Source organism: Cetorhinus maximus, chromosome 1 (genome assembly GCF_964194155.1).
Source record: "Cetorhinus maximus chromosome 1, sCetMax3.hap1.1, whole genome shotgun sequence".
In the NCBI taxonomy this organism is placed as follows: Eukaryota; Metazoa; Chordata; class Chondrichthyes; order Lamniformes; family Cetorhinidae; genus Cetorhinus; species Cetorhinus maximus.
This window is the reverse complement of record NC_135879.1, coordinates 169178021-169201264: the sequence shown is the minus strand read 5'-3', so window position 1 is coordinate 169201264 and position 23244 is coordinate 169178021. Positions and strand designations below refer to the sequence as shown.

Genomic DNA, 23244 nt, shown 5'->3' with positions numbered 1-23244 from the left:
AGACAGCCAATCTTCTATCCATGCTAGTACCTTGCCTCTAACACCATGGGCTCTTATCTTACTGAGCAGCCTCCTGTGCGCCACCTTGTCAAAGGCCTTCTGAAAGTCCAAGTAGTTAACATCCATTGGCTCTCCTTTGTCTAACCTACTCGTTACCACCTCAAAGAATTCTAACAGATTTGTCAGGCACTTGGTATTTTTCTCTCCACTTTCATGTGTTCATATGTGGTTACAAGCAAGCAACCCAAGTGTGGCATAGTAAGTATAGATACTTCAGTACCACAATCAGGTTAATAGCATGCATTTCAGCCTCCTCAGAAACTCAATCATGCCATATGTATAGATATGCCTTAGTATGCATTCCATGTGTGTCTGTTGAGATTTATCATGCTGTCCAAACCCATCCACTTGTTTTCCACAAACCCTTACAGCACAAGAATCATGAAAAATTGAACAAAAACAAAAATACCTGGAAAAACTCAGCAGGTCTGACAGCATCTGCGGAGAGGGATACAGTTGACGTTTCGAGTCCGTATGACCCTTCATCAGAACTAAGGCATATAGAAATGAGATGAAACGTAAGCTGGTAGAAAGGGGTGGGACAGGAGAGCTCGATAGGGGGCCAGTGATAGGTGGAGGCCAAGAAGAGACTGCCAAAGATGTCATAGACAAAAGGACAAAGGGGTGGTGACGGTGGTGATATTATCTAAAGGATGTGCTAGTGGGGACATTAAGGGAAGCAAGCTAGTGGCAGATGGCCCTAGTGCGGGTGGGGTGCGGGGAAGGGATCGAAATGGGCTAAAAAGGTGGAGGTGAAACAATAGATCAAATTAAATTTAAAAATAGGAGGGAAAAGAAAAAATATATATAGTTGTAAAAAAAATTATAAATTATTGGAAAAGGGGGGATCGGAAACGGGGTGGGGATGGAGGAGAGAGTTCATGATCTGAAAATTGTTGAACTCAATATTAAGTCCAGAAGGCTGTAGAGTGCCTAGTCGGAAGATGAGGTGCTGTTCCTCCAGTTTGCGTTGAGCTTCACTGGAACATTGCAGCAGGCTGAGCGTCAACTCGCAGACACTTCCTCCTACCTCCCACTGGACCATGACCCCACCACTGAGCATCAAGCCATTGTTTCCAGGACTGTCACTGACCTCATCTCCTATGGAGATCTTCCCTCCACAGCTTCCAACCTAAGTCTCCCAACCACGGACGGCCCGTTTCTACCTCCTACCCAAAATCCACAAACAGGACTGTCCCGGCAGACCGATCGTGTCAGCCTGTTCCTGCTCCACCGAACTCATTTCTTGCTATCTTGATTCCATTCTCTCTCCCCATGTCCAGTCTCTTCCCACTTACATCCGCGATTCCTCTCATGCCCTACATCATATCAACAATTTCCAGCCTCCAGGCCCCAACCACCTCCTCTTCACCATGGACGTCCAATCCCTCTACACCTCCATCCCCCACCGGGATGGTCTGAGGGCTCTCCGCTTCTTCCTCGAACAGAGGCCCGAACAATCCCCATCCACCAATACCCTCCTCCGTCTGGCTGAACTTGTTCTCTCACTGAACAATTTCACTGGAACATTGCAGCAGGCCAAGGACGGACATGTGGGCATGAGAGCAGGGTGGTGTGTTGAAATGGCAAGCGACAGGGTGGTCTGGGTCATGCTTGCGGACAGACCGAAGGTGTTCTGCAAAGCAGTCACCCAGTCTGCGTTTGGTCTCCAATGTAGAGGAGACCGCATTGCGAGCAGCGAATGCAGTAGACTAAATTGAGGGAAGTGCAAGTGAAGTGCTGCTTCACTTGAAAGAAGTGTTTGGGCCTTTGGATGGTGAGGAGGGGGGAAATAATGGGGCAGGTGTTACATCTTCTCCGGTTGCATGGGAAGGTGCCTTGGGAGGGGGTTGAGGTGTACGGGGTGATGGAGGAGTGGACCAGGGTGTCCCAGAGGGAACGATCCCTGCAGAAAGCCGCCGGGGGGATGAAGGGAAGATGCATTTGGTAGTGGCATCATGCTGGAGTTGGCGGAGGATGATCCTTTGAACGCGGAGGCTGGTGGGGTGATAAGTGAGGACAAGGGGGACCCTATCATGGTTCTGGGAGGGAGAGGAAGGTGTGAGGGCGGATGCGCGGGAGATGGGCCGGACACAGTTGAGGGCCCTGTCAACCACCGTGGGTGGAAAACCTCGGTTAAGGAAGGAAGACAGACATGTCAGAGGAACTGTTTTGGAAAGTGGCATCATCAGAACAGATGCGACGGAGGCGAAGGAACTGAGAGAATGGGATGGAGTCCTTACAGGAAGCGGGGTGTGAGAAGCTGTAGTCGAGGTAGCTGTGGGAGTCGGTAGGCTTGTAATGAATATTGGTGGACAGTCTATCACCAGAAATTGAGACTAAGAGGTCAAGGAAGAGAAGTGTCAGTGATGGACTACGTGAAAATGATGTAGGGGTGGAAATTGGAAGCCAAATTAATAAATTTTTCCAGATCCAGACGAGAGCATGAAGCAGCACCAAAGCAGTCATCGATGTACCGGAGAAAGAGTTCTTGGAGGGGGCCTGAGTAGGACTGGAATAAGGAATGTTCCACATACCCCAAAAAGAGACAGGCATAACTGGGGCCCATGTGGGTACCCATAGCCACACCTTTTATTTGGAGCAAGTGAGACGAGTTTAAGGAGAAATTGTTTAGTGAGAGAACAAGTTCAGGCAGATGGAGGAGAGTAGTGTTGGATGGGGATTGTTCGGGCCTCTGTTCGAGGAAGAAGCGGAGAGCCATCAGACCATCCCGGTGGGGGATGGAGGTGTAGAGGGATTGGACGTCCATGGTGAAGAGGAGGCGGTTGGGGCCAGGAAGCTGGAAATTGTTGATATGATGTAGGGCGTGAAAGGAATCGCGGATGTAGGTGGGAAGAGACTGGATATGGGGAATGAGAATGGAGTCAAGATAGCAAGAAATGAGTTCTGTGGGGCAGGAACAGGCTGACACGATCGGTCTGCCGGGACAGTCCTGTTTGTGGATTTTGGGTAGGAGGTAGAAACGGGCCGTACGAGGTTGGGAGACTATGAGGTTGGAAGCTGTGGAGGGAAGATCTCCAGAGAAGATGAGGTCAGTGATAGTCCTGGAAACAATGGTTTGATGTTCAGTGGTGGGGTCATGGTCCAGGGGTAGGTAGGAGGAAGTGTCTGCGAGTTGTCGCTCAGCCTGCTGCAATGTTCCAGTGAAGCTCAACGTAAACTGGAAGAACAGCACCTCATCTTCCGACTAGGCACGCTACAGCCTTCCGGACTTAATATTGAGTTCAGCAATTTCAGATCATAAGCTCTCTCCCCCATCCCCACCCCCTTTCTGATCCCCCCTTTTCCAATAATTTATTATTTTTTTTTACAACTATATATATTTTTTTCTTTTCCCTCCTATTTTTAAATTTATTTTGATCTATTGTTTCATCTCCATCTTTTAGCCCATTTCGATCCCTTCCCCCCACCCCATCTGCACTAGGGCCATCTGCCACTAGCTTGCTTCCCTTAATGTCCCCACTAGCACATCCTTTAGATAATATCACCACCGTCACCACCCCTTTGTCCTTTTGTCTATGACATCTTTGGCAGTCTCTTCTTGGCCTCCACCTATCACTAGCCCCCTGTCGAGCTCTCCTGTCCCACCCCCTTCTACCAGCTTACGTTTCATCTCATTTCTATATGCCTTAGTTCTGATGAAGGGTCATATGGACTCGAAACGTCAACTGTATCCCTCTCCGCAGATGCTGTCAGACCTGCTGAGTTTTTCCAGGTATTTTTGTTTTTGTTTAGATTTCCAGCATCCGCAGTATTTTGCTTTTATAATCATGAAAAATACTTAATTATCACCATCTATACTTAACCATGCAACTTTTAATCACATTCATGTAACAGTTTGAGATTTTTGTTGAATGAAACTTGGGTAAATGCAGGTTAATTATAGAGAGCAAGCATGGATTTGTTAAGGGCAAATTGTTTCAGCTAAATTGCTTGAGTTTCTTGATGGTGTAACAGAGGGGGCTAATGAGGATATTGCAGCTGATGTGGTGTACAGACTTGCAAAAGGCAGAGTAATGGTTAATAGTTGTGTTTTGACCTGCAGGAAGGTTTATAGTGCAATTCTCCACGGATCGATGTTGGGACCCCTGCTCTTCCTGCACATATTAATGACCTAGGCCTTGGTGTACAGGGTGCAACTTCAAAATTTGCAGATGATACAAAACTTGGATGAACCATGAGGAAGATAGTTTAGAATTCAAAGGGTCATAGACAGGTTGGCAGAATGGGCACACAAGTGGCAGATTAAATTTAATGCAGATGTGAAGTGAGTCATTTTGGTAGAAAGATCACGGAGGGACAACATAAGAAAGAGTACAATTCTAAAGGGGGTTCAGGAGCAGAGTGACCTGGATGTATAGATTCTTGAATCATTGAAGGTGGCAGGGCAAGTTGAGAGCATGGTTAAAGCAAACAGCATCCTAGGCTTTATAAAAAAGGATGGATAGTACAAAAGCAAGCAAATATAAAACATTGATTCGGCTCATCCAGTTCTGGGCACCACACTTTAGGAAGGATATTAAGGCATTAGAGAGAGTGCAGAAAGGATTCACGAAAAAAGGTTCCAGGAATGAGGAACTTGAGTTACGTAGATAGATTGGAGAGGTTGGAGCTATCTTTCTTGGAGAAAAGAAGATTGAGAGGAGATTTGATAGAAGTATACAAAACCATGAGGGGTCTCAACAAACTGTTCCCCATTAGTAGAAGGATCGAGAACAAGAGTGCACAGGTTTAAGGTATATGGCAAGAGAAGCAATAAAATCTTTTCCACAAAGTGAGTGGTTAGGATCTGGAGTGCACTGGTTGAGATTGTGGTGGAGGCAGGTTCAATTGAGGCAGTCGAGAGAATTGGATCATCATCTGAAAAGGAAGAATGTGAAGGGCTACAGGGAGAAGGCGGATGAGTGGTAGTAGGTGAATCATTTCTTCACAGAGTCAGCTCAGGGACAATGGGCCGTATGCCCTTCTTCTGTCCTGTAACCATTCTATGATTCTAGGAATAATTTAAGATGTTACCATTATAGCACTTCAGAAGTGACCATAACATGTAAATGTTTTCATTTGTGTACTTTTTTTTTTGAAAAACCAAAATTCCTTAGTTTTCAGTAAATATTCAGAGATTTCAAAAAGTGTGACTATTGGAAATCAAATAAAAACAGAAATGTTGAAAACACACACTTCATTAGTAAGCATTTGTAAAGAGAAACAAGTTCATTGTGCAGGTGTAACTTTAGTTGGGTCACTACAGGAATTTTCTTTTTCACCTACCCAAGAAATTAATGAGCTCCAAGATGAGATCCACATTTATTTTAGTTGGATGCATGTACTGAATAGCATGACAAGTACGACTACTGTACTTTTCAAGGTCAAGTACCAAATTATGCTCAGGTCTTGTCCCTTTAACAAAATATTCCTGAAATAGATATGAACAGTGACCAGTTAGAGAGCAGATATGACCTTTGAAGAGGGAAAGAGAGGTAACAAGAGATTTCAACAGTCAAAACTTTGAAAATTGAAATTTTACAATGTCTCAAACAACTATTTCCAACACAAGGTTATTGTCATGCCCAGTAAAAGTATGGCCTACTCATAACTTTGGAAACATGAATTGTAATCAGTGTGGAATCTTCTGGAACTGGCTTTTCTTTCAAAAATCAACATTAAAAGGCTGCAAAAGATGGCCAAGAGTTACCTGACTTGATCTGTGGATTCAAACTACTACACTCTCAAAAGAACACATTCCAGACTAAGAATTGTCATTACTCATCTCCTGAAACCATCCAAAAGGTGTTTTCTGACTTGAATGGGTCATTGTGAAACTAAGACTGTGATTGTCTTAAACCCCCCAGGGTAAATGTGTGCAAATAGCCCAGGCTATGGATAATCCACTGAAGCACAACACCATATTCTCTGTGAGAAGTCGCATGGTAAGGCAGCCAGTTGGTCTCCCTTTTAATCTTAAGGGCTGTCTCTGCAAGACACAACAACTTCAGAAACACAGAGAGGCAGCAACATCTACGCCTTATGACCTGGAGAATGCAACATTGCAAGGTCGCTAAGCCTGTTCTTTTTAAAGTCCACCAATACAGAAAACTGACTTCATAATAACAAGACAAGTAACAAACGTTATGACCTGCAGAAAGTCCATCTCTTTGAAAGAATCCTGTATTGTCTCTGGTATTCAACTTCGACTATTGAATTCATCTAGCTACACTTCAGGAGTGAAAAACCTCTTCTTCACCAGGCCTGGCCTGCACTGTGTGTTTTCTAAGAGCCAACCACGTGAATTAGGAACTATTCTTTTGTTTATAACTTATAAAAGTGCACTATTCTCTTTAACTGTATTTTTCTCAAACATATGTTTGTGAGGTGAGTGAGTGACAGTGTTAGCTTTTCAAGGTGAATACGTGAAAATATAATTCTCTATTCAAATCCATTTTCAAATCCATGAAGTTTGCTGCTGGTTATTCAAATTAGCCACACACACAAAGGTTAAAAAAAACACCTCTTCCTTTTCAAAACACACACTGATTATGGACAGTAGGTGAAGGGGAGGCAATGTCATGGTGGTATTGTCGCTGCGCTAGTAATCCATAGGCCCAGGGTAACGCCAAATCCCGCCACGGCAGATGGTGGAATTTGAATTCAATAAAAATCTGGGATTAAAAACGTCTGATGATGACCATGAAACCATTGTCCATTGTTGTAAAAACCCACCTGGGTTCACTAATGTCCTCTGGGAAGGAAATCTGCCGTCCTTATCTGGTCTGGCCTACATGTGACTCCAGATCCACAGCAATGTGGTTGACTCTCAAATGGCCTCTGAACAAGAGCAATTAGGGATGGTCAATAAATGCTGGCCTAGCCAGCGTCACCCATATCCCATGAATGAACAAAAAAAAAATACAGGGGTTTTTCCTCTCTGTAACAAGATGCGCATGAAGATTTTTGTTTTTGCATTATCAAATAAAATACAGACATCTTAACATAACAAATCATGGTTCTACAGCTCAGTAGATTCAACTTGCACAAGTTAATTATATTTGTCATATGTGGCTGGATTTAACTGAATTTTGTAGGTCTGTTCTCAAGAATGCAAGTGTCCAAAGCTTCCCATTACTCATTCAGTTCAAACCACCCTGTCCAGAAGGATACCAGAACCAAATCAGAGAATTTTATCCCTAGCAATAGACTAAATCTTTTACTTCCCACTGCAAAATCAAGCTGGCTCATTAACAGCATCTTAGAATACAAAGTGCAGTATAAGATCTAACTTAACAGACTTTGTTTTCTCTTCTGTCACCAGGCATGTCACCTTGATGTCAACTCAATCCTAAAAGGGATCCTAATTATTTTCCTCCTCCCTCAAAAACATGATACTTAACAGCTGGCCATTAGTCAACTAGAATACAGACATATTCTAACATATAAGATTCTGAAGGGTCTTGACAGGGTGGATGTGGAAAGTATGTTTCCTCTTATGGGAGAATCTAGAACTAGGGGTTACTGTTTAAAAATAAGGGGTTGTCCATTTAAGACAGATGAGGAGAATTTTTTTCTCTGAGAGTTTAGAGTCTTTGGAACTATCATCCTCAAAAAGTGGTAGAAGCAGAGAGTCTTTGAATATTTTTAAGGCAGAACTAGGTAGGTTCTTGACATGCAAGGGGGTGAAAAGTTACCATGGGTATGCTGGAATGTGGAGTTGTGGTTAAAAATCAGATGAGCCATGAATTGAATGGCTGAGCAGGCTCTAGGGGCCGAGTAGCCTACTCCTGCTCCTAATTCATATGTTCATATAAATGTCCCTATAAGAATTCATTCTAAATATAAATCTGTTAATTTAGATGAAATTGTAATTAATTTTGTCTGAATAGTGACTGTCAACAAAGCGAAGGAAACTGAGAAAACTTCCTGCTTGCAATGTGAACTTATCTAGCCAATTCTACCAACTGGTATAAATTCCAGTTGAACTGTTATTTATACTATCCAGCTGTATGACTCAATTTCACCCATGGTCATGTCACTGGTTTAAAACAGCTAAAATAAAAAAGACCTCCTGTTCTGCAACGTCTATAAATATATGATATAGAATACTGCTTCAATTACATTTAATACTATATGCATTTAGGTCACAAACCACTTCTAAACAACCTGATGCTGAAAGGTTCTTCCTCCTTTGCCAGTGACAGACAGATTGACTTCTTCCTCCTCCTCCAAAAATTGTTGACAATATTCAGAATCCTTTTCCAATATGTAGCCAGTCTCTTCTACCACATCTTCCAAATGAAAAACCTACATATAATTAGGAGGGAATTTAAAAGGCACACAGTTGATCTACATCTTGAAACTAAAGTTAAATAGTATGTGCAATAGTTCAGAAAATGAAACAGAGAAAGTCCACAACGTAATTAATACCAAAAACAAACCATTGCTAAAAATGTGGAATAATTGGTGTGTCAGGTTACACAAATGTGCATGTATGCAAATCTTTAAATAAATAAGGCATAAAATAGCTTATAGTATACAAGTATTTTTTAAATACTGGAGAGATTTTAGTAGTTAAGTGTAAAACTGATCTGATGTAAATGTCAGAGTAAATGACATAATTCTTGCTATGTTGTTTGATAGGATATGTATGATAGACATAACTTAGATAACATTGTTATTATTCAATGGCACCCTAATTTTCAAAGATGGACACCAACATGTGATGTTTAAAATTGAACTCGATGCAATTAAAATAATTCATTAGAAAGCAGTTGAAATAAACAATTTGATAGGAAAACTACATGATCTGAGTGTAGTCAATGACGTTGAAAAAAGATATGCAGGTGTCACAAAGGACTGGCAAGGTACAAGACTAGCAAAACCATGATAACAGTCGTTGCAGTGTGTGTCCGAGAACATAAGGGCTCCTATCAGGATCGGCTAGAAGTGAAAACGAATTACTGACTGTTCCTGTTTATTTCCCTTGAGGTATTGTCTGGTCATGCTTTTAATAACATTCCCATTCAGATGATTACAATGGTGTTGATTAAAGTTCAGTTCATTTTATGTTTTCTATGGTGTCTTGAAAGGTTTCTGTCATATAAATCTAAAGCTTTTATCATAAATTTTGAGGTAAATTTATGGGAGTTAGTTTTTAAAAAATGGAGAGTCTATGCAAGCATTAAACAGGTAATGCATATTCTCCTGGGAAAGTTAGCACAAACTTTGCATGTGCAATAAAGTTTGGTTGTTCAAATTTTTACCCCTCATCATGAATGTTACATGGCAATCTACTTCGTGCATAAAAAAATGGCAAAAATTAGGAGTAATTTTCAGCAGTCCTACATGATAAGTTCACAAATTTTTAGCATCTATGAGATGCATGTTACATGTACAAGCTGATGTTTGAATTTGGAGATATTTAAGAGATGGTGATGCAGATGTTTATAAAATACGCGATAAAAGAAAGCCGTTTGAAAGACAAAGCATAATGATTCCCAGTTAATGAATAGGGAGGTAATTGAAATCTCCATAATTGGAGGAATGCGTGAGATTCTATTTAGGAAAGCTTGATCATACAATTCATGTTACAGTTCCAAAGGACATTCTATCAGAATTGAGGGCTTTTAGAAAAAATGATTATTGTATGCTTAAGGTCACTGGAGAACACCAAGTGATGACAGTTACATAACGTAGGCCGTTTGTTACAAGGCAGTTTTTGCCAAGAAAAACAAACATCTTTTTGCTTTTTCCTGTTATGATCAGATTATGGAAGAATTTTATAAAGCTCTTGCCCACTTGTTTTAAAGAATTTTAATTTTAATCTTCTTTATCACAATATTCTTCACCAGTATTGTGAAAATACTCATGAAAGTGAAACATTATGTTCCCATTATAATAAAAACAGAAAATGCTGGAAAAACTCAGCAGGTCTGGCAGCATCTGGCAGAGAGAAACAGAGTTAACGTTTTGAGTCCGTATGACTCTTCTTCAGCATACGGACTCGAAACGTTAACTCTGTTTCTCTCTCCATGGATGCTGCCAGACCTGCTGAGCTTTTCCAGCATTTTCTGTTTTTACTTCAGATTTCCAGCATCCACAGTATTTTGCTTTTATCTTATGCTCTCATTCTTTGTTCTCACCTCTACTGGATAAATTCTCCCAGGGATATTGATAACGGGACAGTGTCCAAAGTACTTTGCAAACTTATCACTGTCCACAGTTGCACTCATCAAAACTAGGTTTAGATTGGGACGCTTTTGCATTAACTCCTTCAAGATGATTAACAGAAAATCTGACTGCACACTCCTCTCGTGAACCTGCAACATAAAGGGACAATCAGGAAACGGGTTTTTAAAACAGGTTAAAGCAAATAATTTTCATCTAAGACTTATACTTGAAGCATACATGGCAATATTTTGCAGCAATGAAAAACCAAAAATTAATGGATGAACAGGGAATTCTTCTAAATTATTAATTGATTCCTTAGCTTAAAACACCAATCCTATTTTGAAAAGTTAATGAATTAGGCATGTTGCAAGTGCATATCCCCAGCATTTCAAGTGGATAAAACCACCATGTGGTCTAGGACTGTACCAAGTTCTATCCTTTAGTTACAACGCTTGGAATTCAGGATTTGCACCTAACCTACACTGAAACTGCTCCAATCATCAGAGCATAGTGCATTTTATTACACAGGAATAAAGTACAGCAAAGTTTACTTACCTCATCCACAATGACATGAGACACGCTGGTAAGAAGCGCATCTTGCTGCAGTTTCCGCAGGAGGACACCAGTGGTACAATATAAAAGCCTGGATGATTCTCCAACTTTTGTTTCCAGTCTGATTTGATAACCACAAAGAGAATTCTGCAAATTGAGGCATTAACCCAAATTACAAAAGCATGCTTCTTCGTAAGAATACGGTTTTCAAGATACAAGTAACTCAAAGCACAAATCTAGCCCAGAAATTATAAAATGTTGTGTATGCTAATACCAAGTCCTCTCAAGAAATTGACAATTTGCCTATCATGAATCCTACTCAATTGATACTCTTTTGCAGGAAGCAACCAACCTGGGTAAAACTCGGAAATCTGTCATCGAGTCTTTCAAAAACAGTTGAGCAAAACAAAATATTCAACTTAACCAGGCTGTACATTTTAAGTACAGAAAAAAAATCCAAATGGTAACTTTCTTTCAGGTTACAAGCATGTATTTAAAGGATTGCTGATCTCAATACAAGCACTGCGACCTTCTTGGAAAGCAGATTTTGTACCTTTGTCACAAGACGGAAGTCTGAAAAAATAACGATTCAAAGAGTCGGCTGGATTATTTTCTGTGATTACACCATCGACAAAGTGGCAAGAAGAATTTTTTTTTAAAAACAAACTCAAATATAGAACCCGATCAGTATGGCAACATAAAACAAGAATGGAGGTCATTTGACAAAATTCTGACTGTGACAAATGGGAGATTTAATATATTAAAATTTGAGATTTAATTGGCTTCAATCAGTAAATTCAAAGTAGCCCATATGAGCTCTCTTTTTAGTATTTTAACCGTATCCTCTGGAGCTACAATTCCTAACTTGCTGCCATCTATGAATTTAAAAACCTAGGAGATTATAAAGCGAGGTCTCAAACACTTACCTCTAGGAACAACTACTGAAAACCCAGCCTCTTCTATTTTGTTCACGGTCCCTGCATTACTCCTCCTTTCCCTTCAGTCAGTTACAAATCCACATCCATGTTTTACCTTTGAAACCCACTGACAATTTATAAAAAGGAGCCCCAACATGAAGCAATTTATGAAAGCATCTTTGGAACTTGAGGTACATGGCATATCATTTTCCTCGGCAATATGAGATATCACGCTCTTTAAAAGAAGTGATGACCAAAAATGTTGTCCTCTGGAAGCTGGCCTGTCAAATTTTGTATGTTTACTCTTCTATTCCTTTGTTTCAGATTGCTGACTTCATTTACTATTTCTTTTCAGGTTTTGTTGAGCCCAGGAAACTACTTATGAATGACGGTAAAACATTTAGTAGGATTTTAACAATCAGCCAATAATTCAGTAGACAAAGCCATAATGGGAAAATAAAGTGTGTAAGCCAATTGAAAGTCAGCTGGATTTCATGCCAACACCAACTGAAAAGTGTAGTTAAAGTCTATTGAATTGATAACACTTTAGACTAATTTATAAGCAAATAAACTGGCGTAGAAAGAAGAAAGTGGAGGATTTTAATTACAGGTACACATTTGTGTAATAAAACTGGAGAAGGTTTATTTGTATAGATGTACGATTTTTAAAATATTTGGACTTATTTAATTCTATATTATAATCCTGTATCAATTTATATTCCTCTAAGTAAATTTCCTTTGAGTTTGCTATCGAAAGAATCTAGTCTTACCTTGTGGGTTTAAGTCTTGTTCAAACCTTAATCACTGGTGAATTGGGTTGATTCCAATTAGGAACCCAACCAACAATTCTTTTGAGCTTTCACTCTTGTTCCTTCTGAACTCCAAATACTCCCTTACACATTCCTGCATTGAAGTCAAAACCCATGGTAGTCTTCTGTACTCACTCATGCTTTACCAGCAGCAATTGTGAAACTCCTAACCTACGTTAGCCTTCTTTCCTCCTATCATCTTAAGCCCAAACATGTCAGCACTTAAATCACTACTTGAATTTGTCTCATCATCTTTATCATTTTCTGCTTTGTTAATGCAGACACCAAGGACCTTAACCTTGGTTTCTCAATTAAAATAAAAAAATACAGCTCCAAAATTAGGGGTTAGGACCATTTTTTTCAAAATGACCCACTTCGCCTCTGAAATAGGTTATCTCTTACTTTTCCTCCAGGACCTTCTTCACAACCAAGTTCCTCACAAACCCTGGTTGCCAGGCTCGCTGCTGAAATCCTTCGAGGTTGGGTACAAATAATATTGCATTTTGTAGTCTCACTCGATAGTAAATCTTCCAAAAGGAATTGAGGAATTTGAGTACTCTTCCCGCTGCCTGTTTCACCTGCTACAACCACGACCCGATGCCTTCTCAGAGTTTCAAGTATTTGCACTCTGTGTTGAAAGACAGGTAACAGTTGCCTGTCTTTCAAAAGCTTATGAAATTTGACAGAACTCTGCAAGTTTTTTAAAATAATCTTTGCTGAGTCCAAATTATCTGCTCTCTCCTTATCAATAGATAGGTTTCTGAAGTCATCCTCAGTTATTAAATTCTCCCAGGAGTCTTCTGCATCATCTGCTGTTGATGAAATACAAGTGGATGGTTTTTGTTTTAGTGTGTTTAACAGTCTGGTGATGAATTGTTCTCGTGGTTTATTCCTTTCTATCTGCCTTTTTTCAGTTTTCTTCTTCTCAGCTTCACTCCAATCAATCCACACTTCCCTATATGTAGGTGGGAGCAACTGATGTATTGCCTGAAATTTTTGAAAAAGAAAAAGGGCTAAAATCTGATGCATAGAAGTTCGAAGTAGTCATTCTGCATGGTTAAGAATATACTTATCTCATTCAAACACCAAGGACAAAAAAGTGTTCTTTTTAAAACTTCACAATTCATAGCTTCTGACATGTTTGCTATTTTGCTATTCCCTTAATCAGACAAAATATGATGAAATAGGTAGACAACTGACCACACAGTTGTGAATACAGGGGCAAAAAGCTCAAAAAAATATTTGAACACCAGTGTGAAGGAGAGGACAGGTACTTCCACAAAATCAGAGGGAAAGTAACCTCACACTGATTTTGTGCTTTTCAATGGTGGCTGGTTACAAAACAACATGAACAGTCAGAGAAAATTACCATCTTACTCGAGCAGAAGCCCAGTGTCGTGAGAAAAGTTACAGTAAGAAGACAGACAATACCTCAACAAAACAAAATTTAAGACAAATGGCCTGAACATCCCAAACTGGTAAGAAAAAATAGCTAATGTACTTACTCCTGGCAAGTGCTCAATGAGCCTGGTTGTACGTGATCATCTGGCATTTGAACGTGTCCATTAGAAGCAGTCCATGTCCAAATCCAAATGCAGCATGGCCTGGACAATATCCAGGCTTTGGCTGATAAGTGGCAAGTAACATTCAAGCCACACAACTGCCAGGCAATCACCATCTCCAACAAGAGAGAATCTAATCACTGCCCTTTGACATTCAATGGCATTACCATTACTGAATCCCCTATTATCAACATCTGGGAGGTACATTGACCACAAACTGAACTGGATTAGCCGTATAAATACTGTGGCTGTAAGAGCAGGTCAGAGGTTCAGAATCCTGCAGTAACTCACCCCAAAGCCTGTCTACCACCTACAAGGCACAAGTCAGGAGTGTGATGGAATATGCTCCACTTGACTGGATAAGTGCAGCTCCAACAACACTCAAGAAGCTGGACACCATCCAAGACAAAGCAGCCTGCTTGATTAGCACCCCATCCACAAACATTCACTCCCTCCACCACAGTGGCAACAGTGTGTCCCATCTGCAAGATGCACTGCAGTAATTCACCAAGGCTCCTTAGATAGCACCTTCCAAAACCATGACCACTACCATCTAGGACAAGGGCAGCAGACACATGGGAACACCAGCACCTGGAAGTTCCCCTCCAAGCCACTCACCATCCTGACTTGGAAATATCGCTGCTGCTTCACCGTCACTGGGTCAAAATCCTGGAACTCCCTCCCTAACAGCACTGTGGGAGTACCTACATCACAAAGACTGCAGCGGTTCAAGGAGCCAGCTCACCAACACCTTCTCAACGGCAATTAGGGACGGGCAATAAATGCTGGCCTAGCCAGCAACACCCACATCTCATGAATTTTTTTTTTTTAAATCAATTCTGCAGTGCTTCGTATACGACACTTCCAAAACTGAAGCAGCCCATGCCAGCTAACACAAGGGCCTGAACAACATACAGCATGGAATAACATGAACAAGTAATACTTGGTAATGACCATTCCAATAAGACCCAAATGCTTCCTGCTGACGTGCAAAGGAACCACAAATCAATGAACTCCCCATGATCAACATTCTGGGAGTCACCATTGACCAGAAGCTTGACTGGACCAGCCTTATCAGCATTATAATTACAAGAGATATGCAATACTTCTCAGACATCAACAAGCTTCATTTCAGGAGTATGAACAAGTATTCACCACTCACCTAGCTGAATGAAGCGGCAATAATACTAAAAAAAAAACGACATCTTCCAGGGCAGAGCAGTGCTGTTATGTGGAGAGACTAGTCAAGTTGGGTTTGTCCTCCTTAGAACAGAGAAGATTAAGGGGAAATTGAACAGAGGCATTCAAACTTATAAGAGTAGACAAGGAGAAACTATCTATTGGTAGTGGGTCAGTAAGCAAAGGACACGGATTTAAAATAACTGGCAAAGGAACAAGGAGAAATGAGGGGTATTTTATTTGCGCAGTGAATGACATGTTCTAAAATGTACTGCCTGAAAGGATGATGGAAACAGATTTAATCCATGCCTTTCTAACAGCAGTATACCTACACCAGACGGCCTACAGCAGTTCAAGAAGGTGGCTCACTACCACCTTCTCAAGGGCAAATAGGAAATGGCAACAAACGATGACCTAGCCAGCGACACTCACATTCCATGAAAGAATTTTTTTTTAAATCTACAGAACTGGGAAACTAATCAACCTATGTCACCTTCAATCAAAAGCCAAAATGACTACAACTTCTGAGCTTCAGTCTGCAGATGACACTTTTGTGCGTGCTCACTCAGAAACTGAGCTCCAGGTCATTGTCAACTTTTACTTTGAAGCATATAGAGAAAAATTAGCCTTTCACTAAATGCACAGAAAACTAAGGGTCCTCTTCTAACCTAATCCCACACCACATCACCTTCCTGCATCGATTATCAACAGCAAGAACCTGGAAAACGTGGATCATTTTCTGTATCTCGTGATCCCCCTCTTGATGAAGGCTGACAGCTCAGCCTTTGGCCAACTGAGGAAGAAGACTATTTGAGGGCTGGGATCTCAAACCAGAGACTAAGGTCATGGTTTACTGGGCAGCAATGATTCTCGCTCTCCTATATGCTTCATAGACTTGGACAACCTACAACAGGCACCTCAAAGCATGAAAGTACCACCAAAGTACCACCTTCACACAATCTTATAAACTCGGTGGCAAGAACAGCGATCCAACAGCAGTGTCCTCTCTCAAGCCAACATATCCAGCATCGAGGCACTAATCACTGAAAACCAACTCTGCTGGATGGGACTTGTCGTTTGTATGCCTCATACCAGACTCCCGAAGCAACCGTTCTACTTGGAGTTGGTTATGGCAGGAGACTCCCAGGATGACAGTGGAAATCCTTTAGGGATATCCTCAAAGTATCCCCAAACAATTCAAACATTCCCGCCGACTCATGGGAGTCCCTGGCTTGCGACCAACCAACCAAAATGGAGAATGTTCATTCGGGAAGGCACCAAACACAGTCTGCAGCAAACAGGGGTGAAGTTGAGGCATTGGAGAGAGCACACAAACCTCCAAACCTCTCACCTGCCCAATAAGTGGCAGAGTCTGCAGATCACGCATTGGGCTTATCAGCCATCTCAGAACGCATCAAACCAGATTGGAAGCAAGTCATCCTCAATCCCGAGGGACTGTCTAAGAAGAAGAAGGTAGAATAAAAGCAAAATACTGTGGATGCTGATATAAAAACAGCAAGTGCTAGAAACTGGCAGCATCTGTGGATAGAAAAAGTGTGTTAATGCTTCAAGTCCAATATGACTCTTCTTCGGAAAAAGGTGGGAGCAGATTTAATAACTTTCAAAAAGGGATCGTATAAATACTTGGAAAGGGAAAAAAATTGCAAGGCTACGGGGAAAGAGCAAGGAGTCAAACTAAATGGATAGTTGTTACACAGAACCAGCACAGAAACATTGGGACAAATGGCCTCCTACCATGCGGTAGGCTTCTACAATTCAACGTCAATGAATTTCACCTGCGTGCTACCCTCCAAGTCACATACCAATCTTGACTTGGAGGTACAGCATCATTCCATCATAGTTAGTCAGTCAAAATTCTAGAATTCTGCGGATAACATCATTTTAAATACATGAAAGACAGCAGAAGTTCAAGGTGGCCAGAAACCCATTTTTAAAAAAAGAACAATTAGTCATGGGCAATAAATGCTGCTTGCTTAGAGACACCCATATCCCAGGAGCAGTATTTTTCAACTTTGGCCTCAATACACCCTTCAAACAGCCTTTCGTTACACATGACAAATTATCATATGAATTGAGGCAATGGTGGTTATTAACCCCTAACTACGTTACCAAAAAAAGTGATAATTCTTGCCACACAATTGCATGTCATTTTTCTTTTTAAAAACAGCTTTTTGGCACAGCAAATTTATGTATTAAATGACTGCACCATGAGTGATACAATTAAGACCAATATCACATCTCTATATGCATTTTGAAAAGAGCAAAAAGGGCTGGGTGGAAAGGGAAACCCAAGAATACAAGTAAAATGATACTGTCCATTCATTGCCAACAGTACTTTGTTTATGCAGCCGGGCTGTGATCTGGACTGCTCTGTACCTATGTGCTTACACATAGACAGAGTTCTGCCCTGCCACTAAGTTTCAAATATATCAAGAACATTGGCAGGGTTTCCCCACTAACACAGTATATCTTAATTTGCATACTAAGAGCTGACTTAAATTTATGTAGGTTCCAAAGCACCCTTTGAGTAATTTGTAAACGTGTCTGAACACTGGCCAGCATGTATTCTCAAATCCAAGCAGTACAAGATGCCCTCCTTCAGGGAGATCTCTCAATGCTCCCTCCAGGGATACACTGCAATTTTCATGTCATTACACAGCACTCCAATAAAGAGTTTGGGTGGGGGGAGGGGAGCAGGAAGGCAATTCTAATTACTATTATTTTAACAGGATTAAATGTTTTGTTTTCTCACTTAAACAAATGGAACAAGGCCAGCAAGCTGAAATTATCTCAAAAAGGAAATCAAACAACCTTTACAATTTCCATTGATTTTTCTAAGATTTAATAATTGCCACCGCTTGCAAGCAATCAAGGAAGCGCAAAAAACATGGTCAAAGCAATATATGTTTACTGAAGCATTCCAAAGTTAGTTCAATACTGTCAGGATTGGTATTTCCTCAAATTAATATTTGTTCACATGAGGCAATACAAGTTCAATTATTTTTCCTCAAAAAATATAAGGAAATGAAGCAATAGAATTTAAGAATCTTCTTTTTAAAAAAATACTTGAACAGGAAAGAACATTATAAAGTCCAATCATGATTTTGTGCACTTCAACTGTATTTTTGATTACAATTTTTTCTTCTTCTTACTCTTTCTCCTTTCCTTAAAATGTTATCTTCTGGTGATGTTTTGTTCCACAAGATACTGGGCACTCTTCAGTACTTCACATTAGTGTCCACTCATCTAGATCATACCTGTTAGGCTACTTAGTCATTTAGGAATGACAGTGGGCAGCACAGCTAAGTCAGGTTCTAACTTCACTTAACATCCACACATGTAAGTACATTTTTTAAACTTATTCGCCACACAGCAATCAAAAGGAGGAACTCTGTCTCTGGTTGTCTCCTACTTCCTTGCCCAGAGGTGCTCAGACTATCAATGCTCCTCGAGGAAATCTAGGTGAGTGGGCACTAAGGTGAAGTGCTGAAGAATGCCCAGCACCTGTGGAACCATATATCACCAGAAGATAATATTTTGAAGAGAATCTTTCCATTCCTCCAGGCATGGAAGAAAAAATATGCAGGCTTCTCAATGCATTAACTGGCAAATGCATAATTAATAGATGTTTAATGTTTCACCTTACCTGTCCTCTGACTAAATGCCACAGGGCCAATGTAGATGCGAGATGTTGGGCCTGCATGGAATCTTCCGTGAGAATTGTGGGACATACTTCCAGGATTCCATCCTTCTGCCTATTTATTTTTACACTGAATAAAATAAAGGCAATATTTAGTGGCAGGTTTATGCCAATGTTTAGTGGTGGAAAACATCTGCATTTTGACTGCTAGCTCAGCACTTTCACCAATTGAAATTCCTTCCCTTAGACTATTCTTGGGAAAGGGCACATCATAACTTAGCCAATAGACATACCAACCTTGATTTTTTACTCTAAATAACAACTAAATCTCCCCATATAAATATTACTGAATAAATAATGCTAAGTCATCATATGTAAAGGCAAGGAAATTCTGTTAGGAAATATTGCAGCTTTCTCCACTAAACAAAAAGTTACAATGATTAATGAAATTACAAAGCAAAAATCACATCAGCATCTGATAACATAAAAAAGGTCAATATGTTGGATGGAAATGCTTCATTTGAACCAATACCATACTGAACAATATCAAAAGGGGAGCAGAGAAATATCTGCACAAGTCCATTATAAAAGATTTAATAGCTGAGCACGTGGAAAACAGTGGCAGAATCAGACAGAGTCAGCACGGATTTATGAAAGGGAAATCATGCTTGATAAATCTAATGGAATTTTTTGAGGATGTAACTGGTAGAGTTGATGAGGGGGAGCCAGTGGGTGTGGTTCATTTGGACTTTCAGAAGGCTTTCGGCAAAGTCCCACATAAGAGATTGGCGTGTAAAATTAAAGCGCATGGGATTGGGGGTAGTGTATTGAGATGGATAGAAAACTGGTTGGCAGACAGGAAACAAAGAGTAGGAATAAACAGGTCTTTTTCCAAATGGCAGGCAGTGACTAGTGGGGTACCACAGGGATCGGTGCTGGAACCCCAGTTATTCACAATATATATTAATGATTTAGATGAGGGAATTAAATGTAATATCTCCAAATTTGCAGATGACACAAAGCTGGGTGGGAGGGTGAGCTGTGAGGAGGATGCAGAGATGCTTCAGTGTGATTTGAACAAGCTGAGTGAGTGGGCAAATGCATGGCAGATGCAGTATAATGTGGATAAATGTGAGGTTATCCATTTTGGTAGCAAAAACAGGAAGGCAGATTATTATCTGAATGTCTATAAATTGAGAGAGGAGAATGTGCAACGAGACCTGGGTGTCCTCGTACACCAGTCGCTGAAGGTAAGTATGCAGGTGCAGCAGGCAGTAAAGAAGGCAAATGGTATGTTGGCCTTCATAGCCAGAGGATTAGAGAACAGAAACAGGGATGTCTTGCTGCAATTGTACAAGGCCTTGGTGAGACCACACCTGGAATATTGTGTGCAGTTTTGGTCTCCTTATCTGAGGAAGGGTGTTCTTGCTATAGAGGGAGTACAGCGAAGGTTTACTCGACTGATTCCTGGGATGGCGGGACTGACATATGAGAAAAGATTGAGACAATTAGGATTATATTAGCTGGAGTTCAGAAGAATGACGGGGGATCTCATAGAAACCTATAAAATTCTAACAGGACTAGACAGGGTAGATGCAGGAAGGATGTTCCCGATGGTGGGGCGAGTCCAGAACCAGGGTCACAGTCTGACGATATGGGGTAGACCATTTAGGACTGAGATGAGGAGAAATTTCTTCACCCAGAGAGTGGTGAGCCTGTGGAATTCGTTACCACAGAAAGTAGTTGAGGCTAAAACATTGTGTTTTCAAGAAGGAGCTGGATATAGGTCTTGGGGAAAAAGGGATCAAAGGATATGGGGAGAAAGTGGGAGCAGGCTACGGAGTTAGATGATCGGCCATGATCATGATGAATGGCGGAGCAGGCTCAAAGGGCCAAATGGCCTACTCCTGCTGCTATTTTCTATGTTTTTATGTTTAATGGCAATGCAGGTGCAGGGTGGGCTAATCAATGCTCCTCTCTCCTTTCAAGAATAGGCAGCCCACAATAATGCAGAGAGGCTGCAGACTGGCGGAGGGCCGCCCCACCTTCTAATCCTGACCAGATACAAGCATGAGGCACTGGAACTGGAGAGGCATCACACGCCTAGGTCAACCGACAGCGGTACGGTTGGGGTGTCACAGGGAGGTAAGATGCAGTGAACTGTTCTCAGAATGTCTGTTATTGCAACCATTCCACTGTTGTCTGCATATTGATTTTAGCCTCCAACATGGAATCCCCATTGATAATGGAAAGACGAGGGCACCCTGATCCAGGTGCCAGGCATGCACATCAACAGTGTAACCACTTCAACTAAACATGTCCTTATTCTTCCATTCAGGCTCACCAGAACATCCTCAACCTCAGAAGCCTGAAAGAACACCGCTCACCCGAGGGCACGGATGATCTGAATGCACCAGCGTCACACCCTCTCAGCCAGGCAGGCACCAGCGCAGATACTAGCACCTCGGTGGAAATAAGATCATCGGCTAGTATCTCTGTGCACAGCGGTGAAGGCACCTCATACTCACTTGAGGTGCAGGTGGAGGCAGAGAGTGCCTAGGGCACTGGCAGTCGGAGGACTGCTGGGGACCAGGAACATGCTCCTAATGATGTGCCTCTGGAGTCGTCTCTGAGGCAGCAGATAGTGGGAGTCCAGCAGGGTGTGCGGGAGGATCTGACGCAGATACATGAGGGAATGCGTGCCATGGTCTCCGTGATGGAGGAGTCCATGTGGAACATGAGCAATGCAATGACCCTCATGGTCGAACGCACTGTCTCCTCCATGGATAGAGAGGCGACTCTCATGGAGAGGCTCCTCTAGAAGCTCAATCAGGGCTTCCTGGGGATGCACTCGGACCAGCAAGCCCTCACACCGACAATGACCGCTGGTGGTCATTGTCAGTGTGGGAGGTAGATTGGGCACCCAGTATCCCAGCTGGGTGACCATCCATCAATGGTGAGGAGGGAGGTCCAAAGCGACCTGACATTGGCGCATGAGCTGCCTGGCGTCTCTGCGGGCTCCTCTTAGGGCGCTCTGGATGAGGGCAGCAGTTCCCCCACCCCTCTGCCAGTGACTGTGGCATCCGATGAGGCTACGGCAACTGGGGAGATGCCAGCCATGCCTGGCCGCTGCCACCCAGGCAGGGCCAGCACAGGCTCCACGGCCCAGAAGGCTCCCACCAAGGTCATCAAGGCCAACAGGTCAGCAGAGTGCAACAGGGGGAAAAGCACCTAGATGTAGCACCCGCAAACACAAATATAAATCACTTTAGGCACAACAGGGGCTTATCACTGGTGTTCTTTCTTTGCCCCACTTATAAGTTATTTTTAAGTTGCTGTGATGTTGAACACCTTTACATTTAATTTATGTATGCCAGGCTCCAAAGCAATAAGTGTGTTTGTTCTCAACAAGCCTCTGGGTGCTTCATTAGTTCTGCAAGTGAAGGAGAGCCCATGATGTTATGAGTGACTTGTCTGTCATTGAGTTTTATTGAAATGGCACATAGTGCAAGTTGTTGACCAAGCAAATGTTCCTGTCAGTTATCAAGTATGGAGCCTGTAGTCCTGGCATGTGGTAGTGGTTCATCTTTGGTAGGCTAGCTGAATGAGCCTTGGATCAAAGCCTGCCAGGTGTGCCTGCCTCCCTGGAGGTACCCAGGTCAATGTTTATCCCCTCAGCGTTCTCCTGAGCGTGCTCCTCCTCAGATTCATTACTGGACTCATCGTCTGCTGCCAGAGCAGCTGCGTCAACATCATCTTCCTCCACTGCGTCCCCCCCTTTCCAGTGCCAGATTGTGGAGAGCGCAGCATGCAACCAATATCAGTGACACACAATCTGGAGGGGGGTGCGGTATTGCAATGCGCCCCCTGAACGGTCAAGGAATCGGAAGCGCGTCTTGAGAAGACTGATGGTTCTCTCTACCACTGCCTCTGTGGAGGCATGGCTCCTATTGTACCGCTGCTCAGCCTCTGTCCTTGGATGGCGGAGAGGCGTCATAGGCCACCTTTTGAGGGGATAGCTCTTGTTGCCCAGTAGCCATCCATCCAGCCAGGCTGGAGTACTGAAGAGCCTCAGCACCTGGAAGTGTCTGAGGATGTAAACTGCCTGGGTACCTTGCACAGGCTCGCAGAATCTGCATCCTATGATCACACACTATCTGCACATTCATGGAGTGGAATCCCTTCCTGTTGACGAAGGGTCCCGGCTCACCTGTTGGCGCCTTGATGGCTATATGTGTGCAGTCTACTGCATCCTGGATGCAAGGGAACCCAGCAATTGCAGCAAAGTCTCTGGTTCACTCTGCCTAGCTGGCCTCATCCATGCG

The 23244-nt window shown here is 42.1% G+C and overlaps 1 protein-coding gene across 1 annotated transcript in view; it reads right to left on the bottom strand.

The window, feature by feature from the left end:
- dhx29 (DEAH (Asp-Glu-Ala-His) box polypeptide 29) overlaps nucleotides 1-23244 on the bottom strand; it is a 161254-nt gene that overhangs the window by 70309 nt on the left and 67701 nt on the right. The window contains exons 10-15 of the mRNA XM_078549709.1: nucleotides 18926-19049; nucleotides 12920-13504; nucleotides 10795-10938; nucleotides 10212-10388; nucleotides 8233-8373; nucleotides 5350-5494 (exon numbers count right to left, since the gene is read on the bottom strand). Coding sequence (XP_078405835.1) covers nucleotides 5350-5494; nucleotides 8233-8373; nucleotides 10212-10388; nucleotides 10795-10938; nucleotides 12920-13504; nucleotides 18926-19049 — 1316 coding nt within the window. The remainder of the gene's footprint in view (nucleotides 1-5349; nucleotides 5495-8232; nucleotides 8374-10211; nucleotides 10389-10794; nucleotides 10939-12919; nucleotides 13505-18925; nucleotides 19050-23244) is intronic.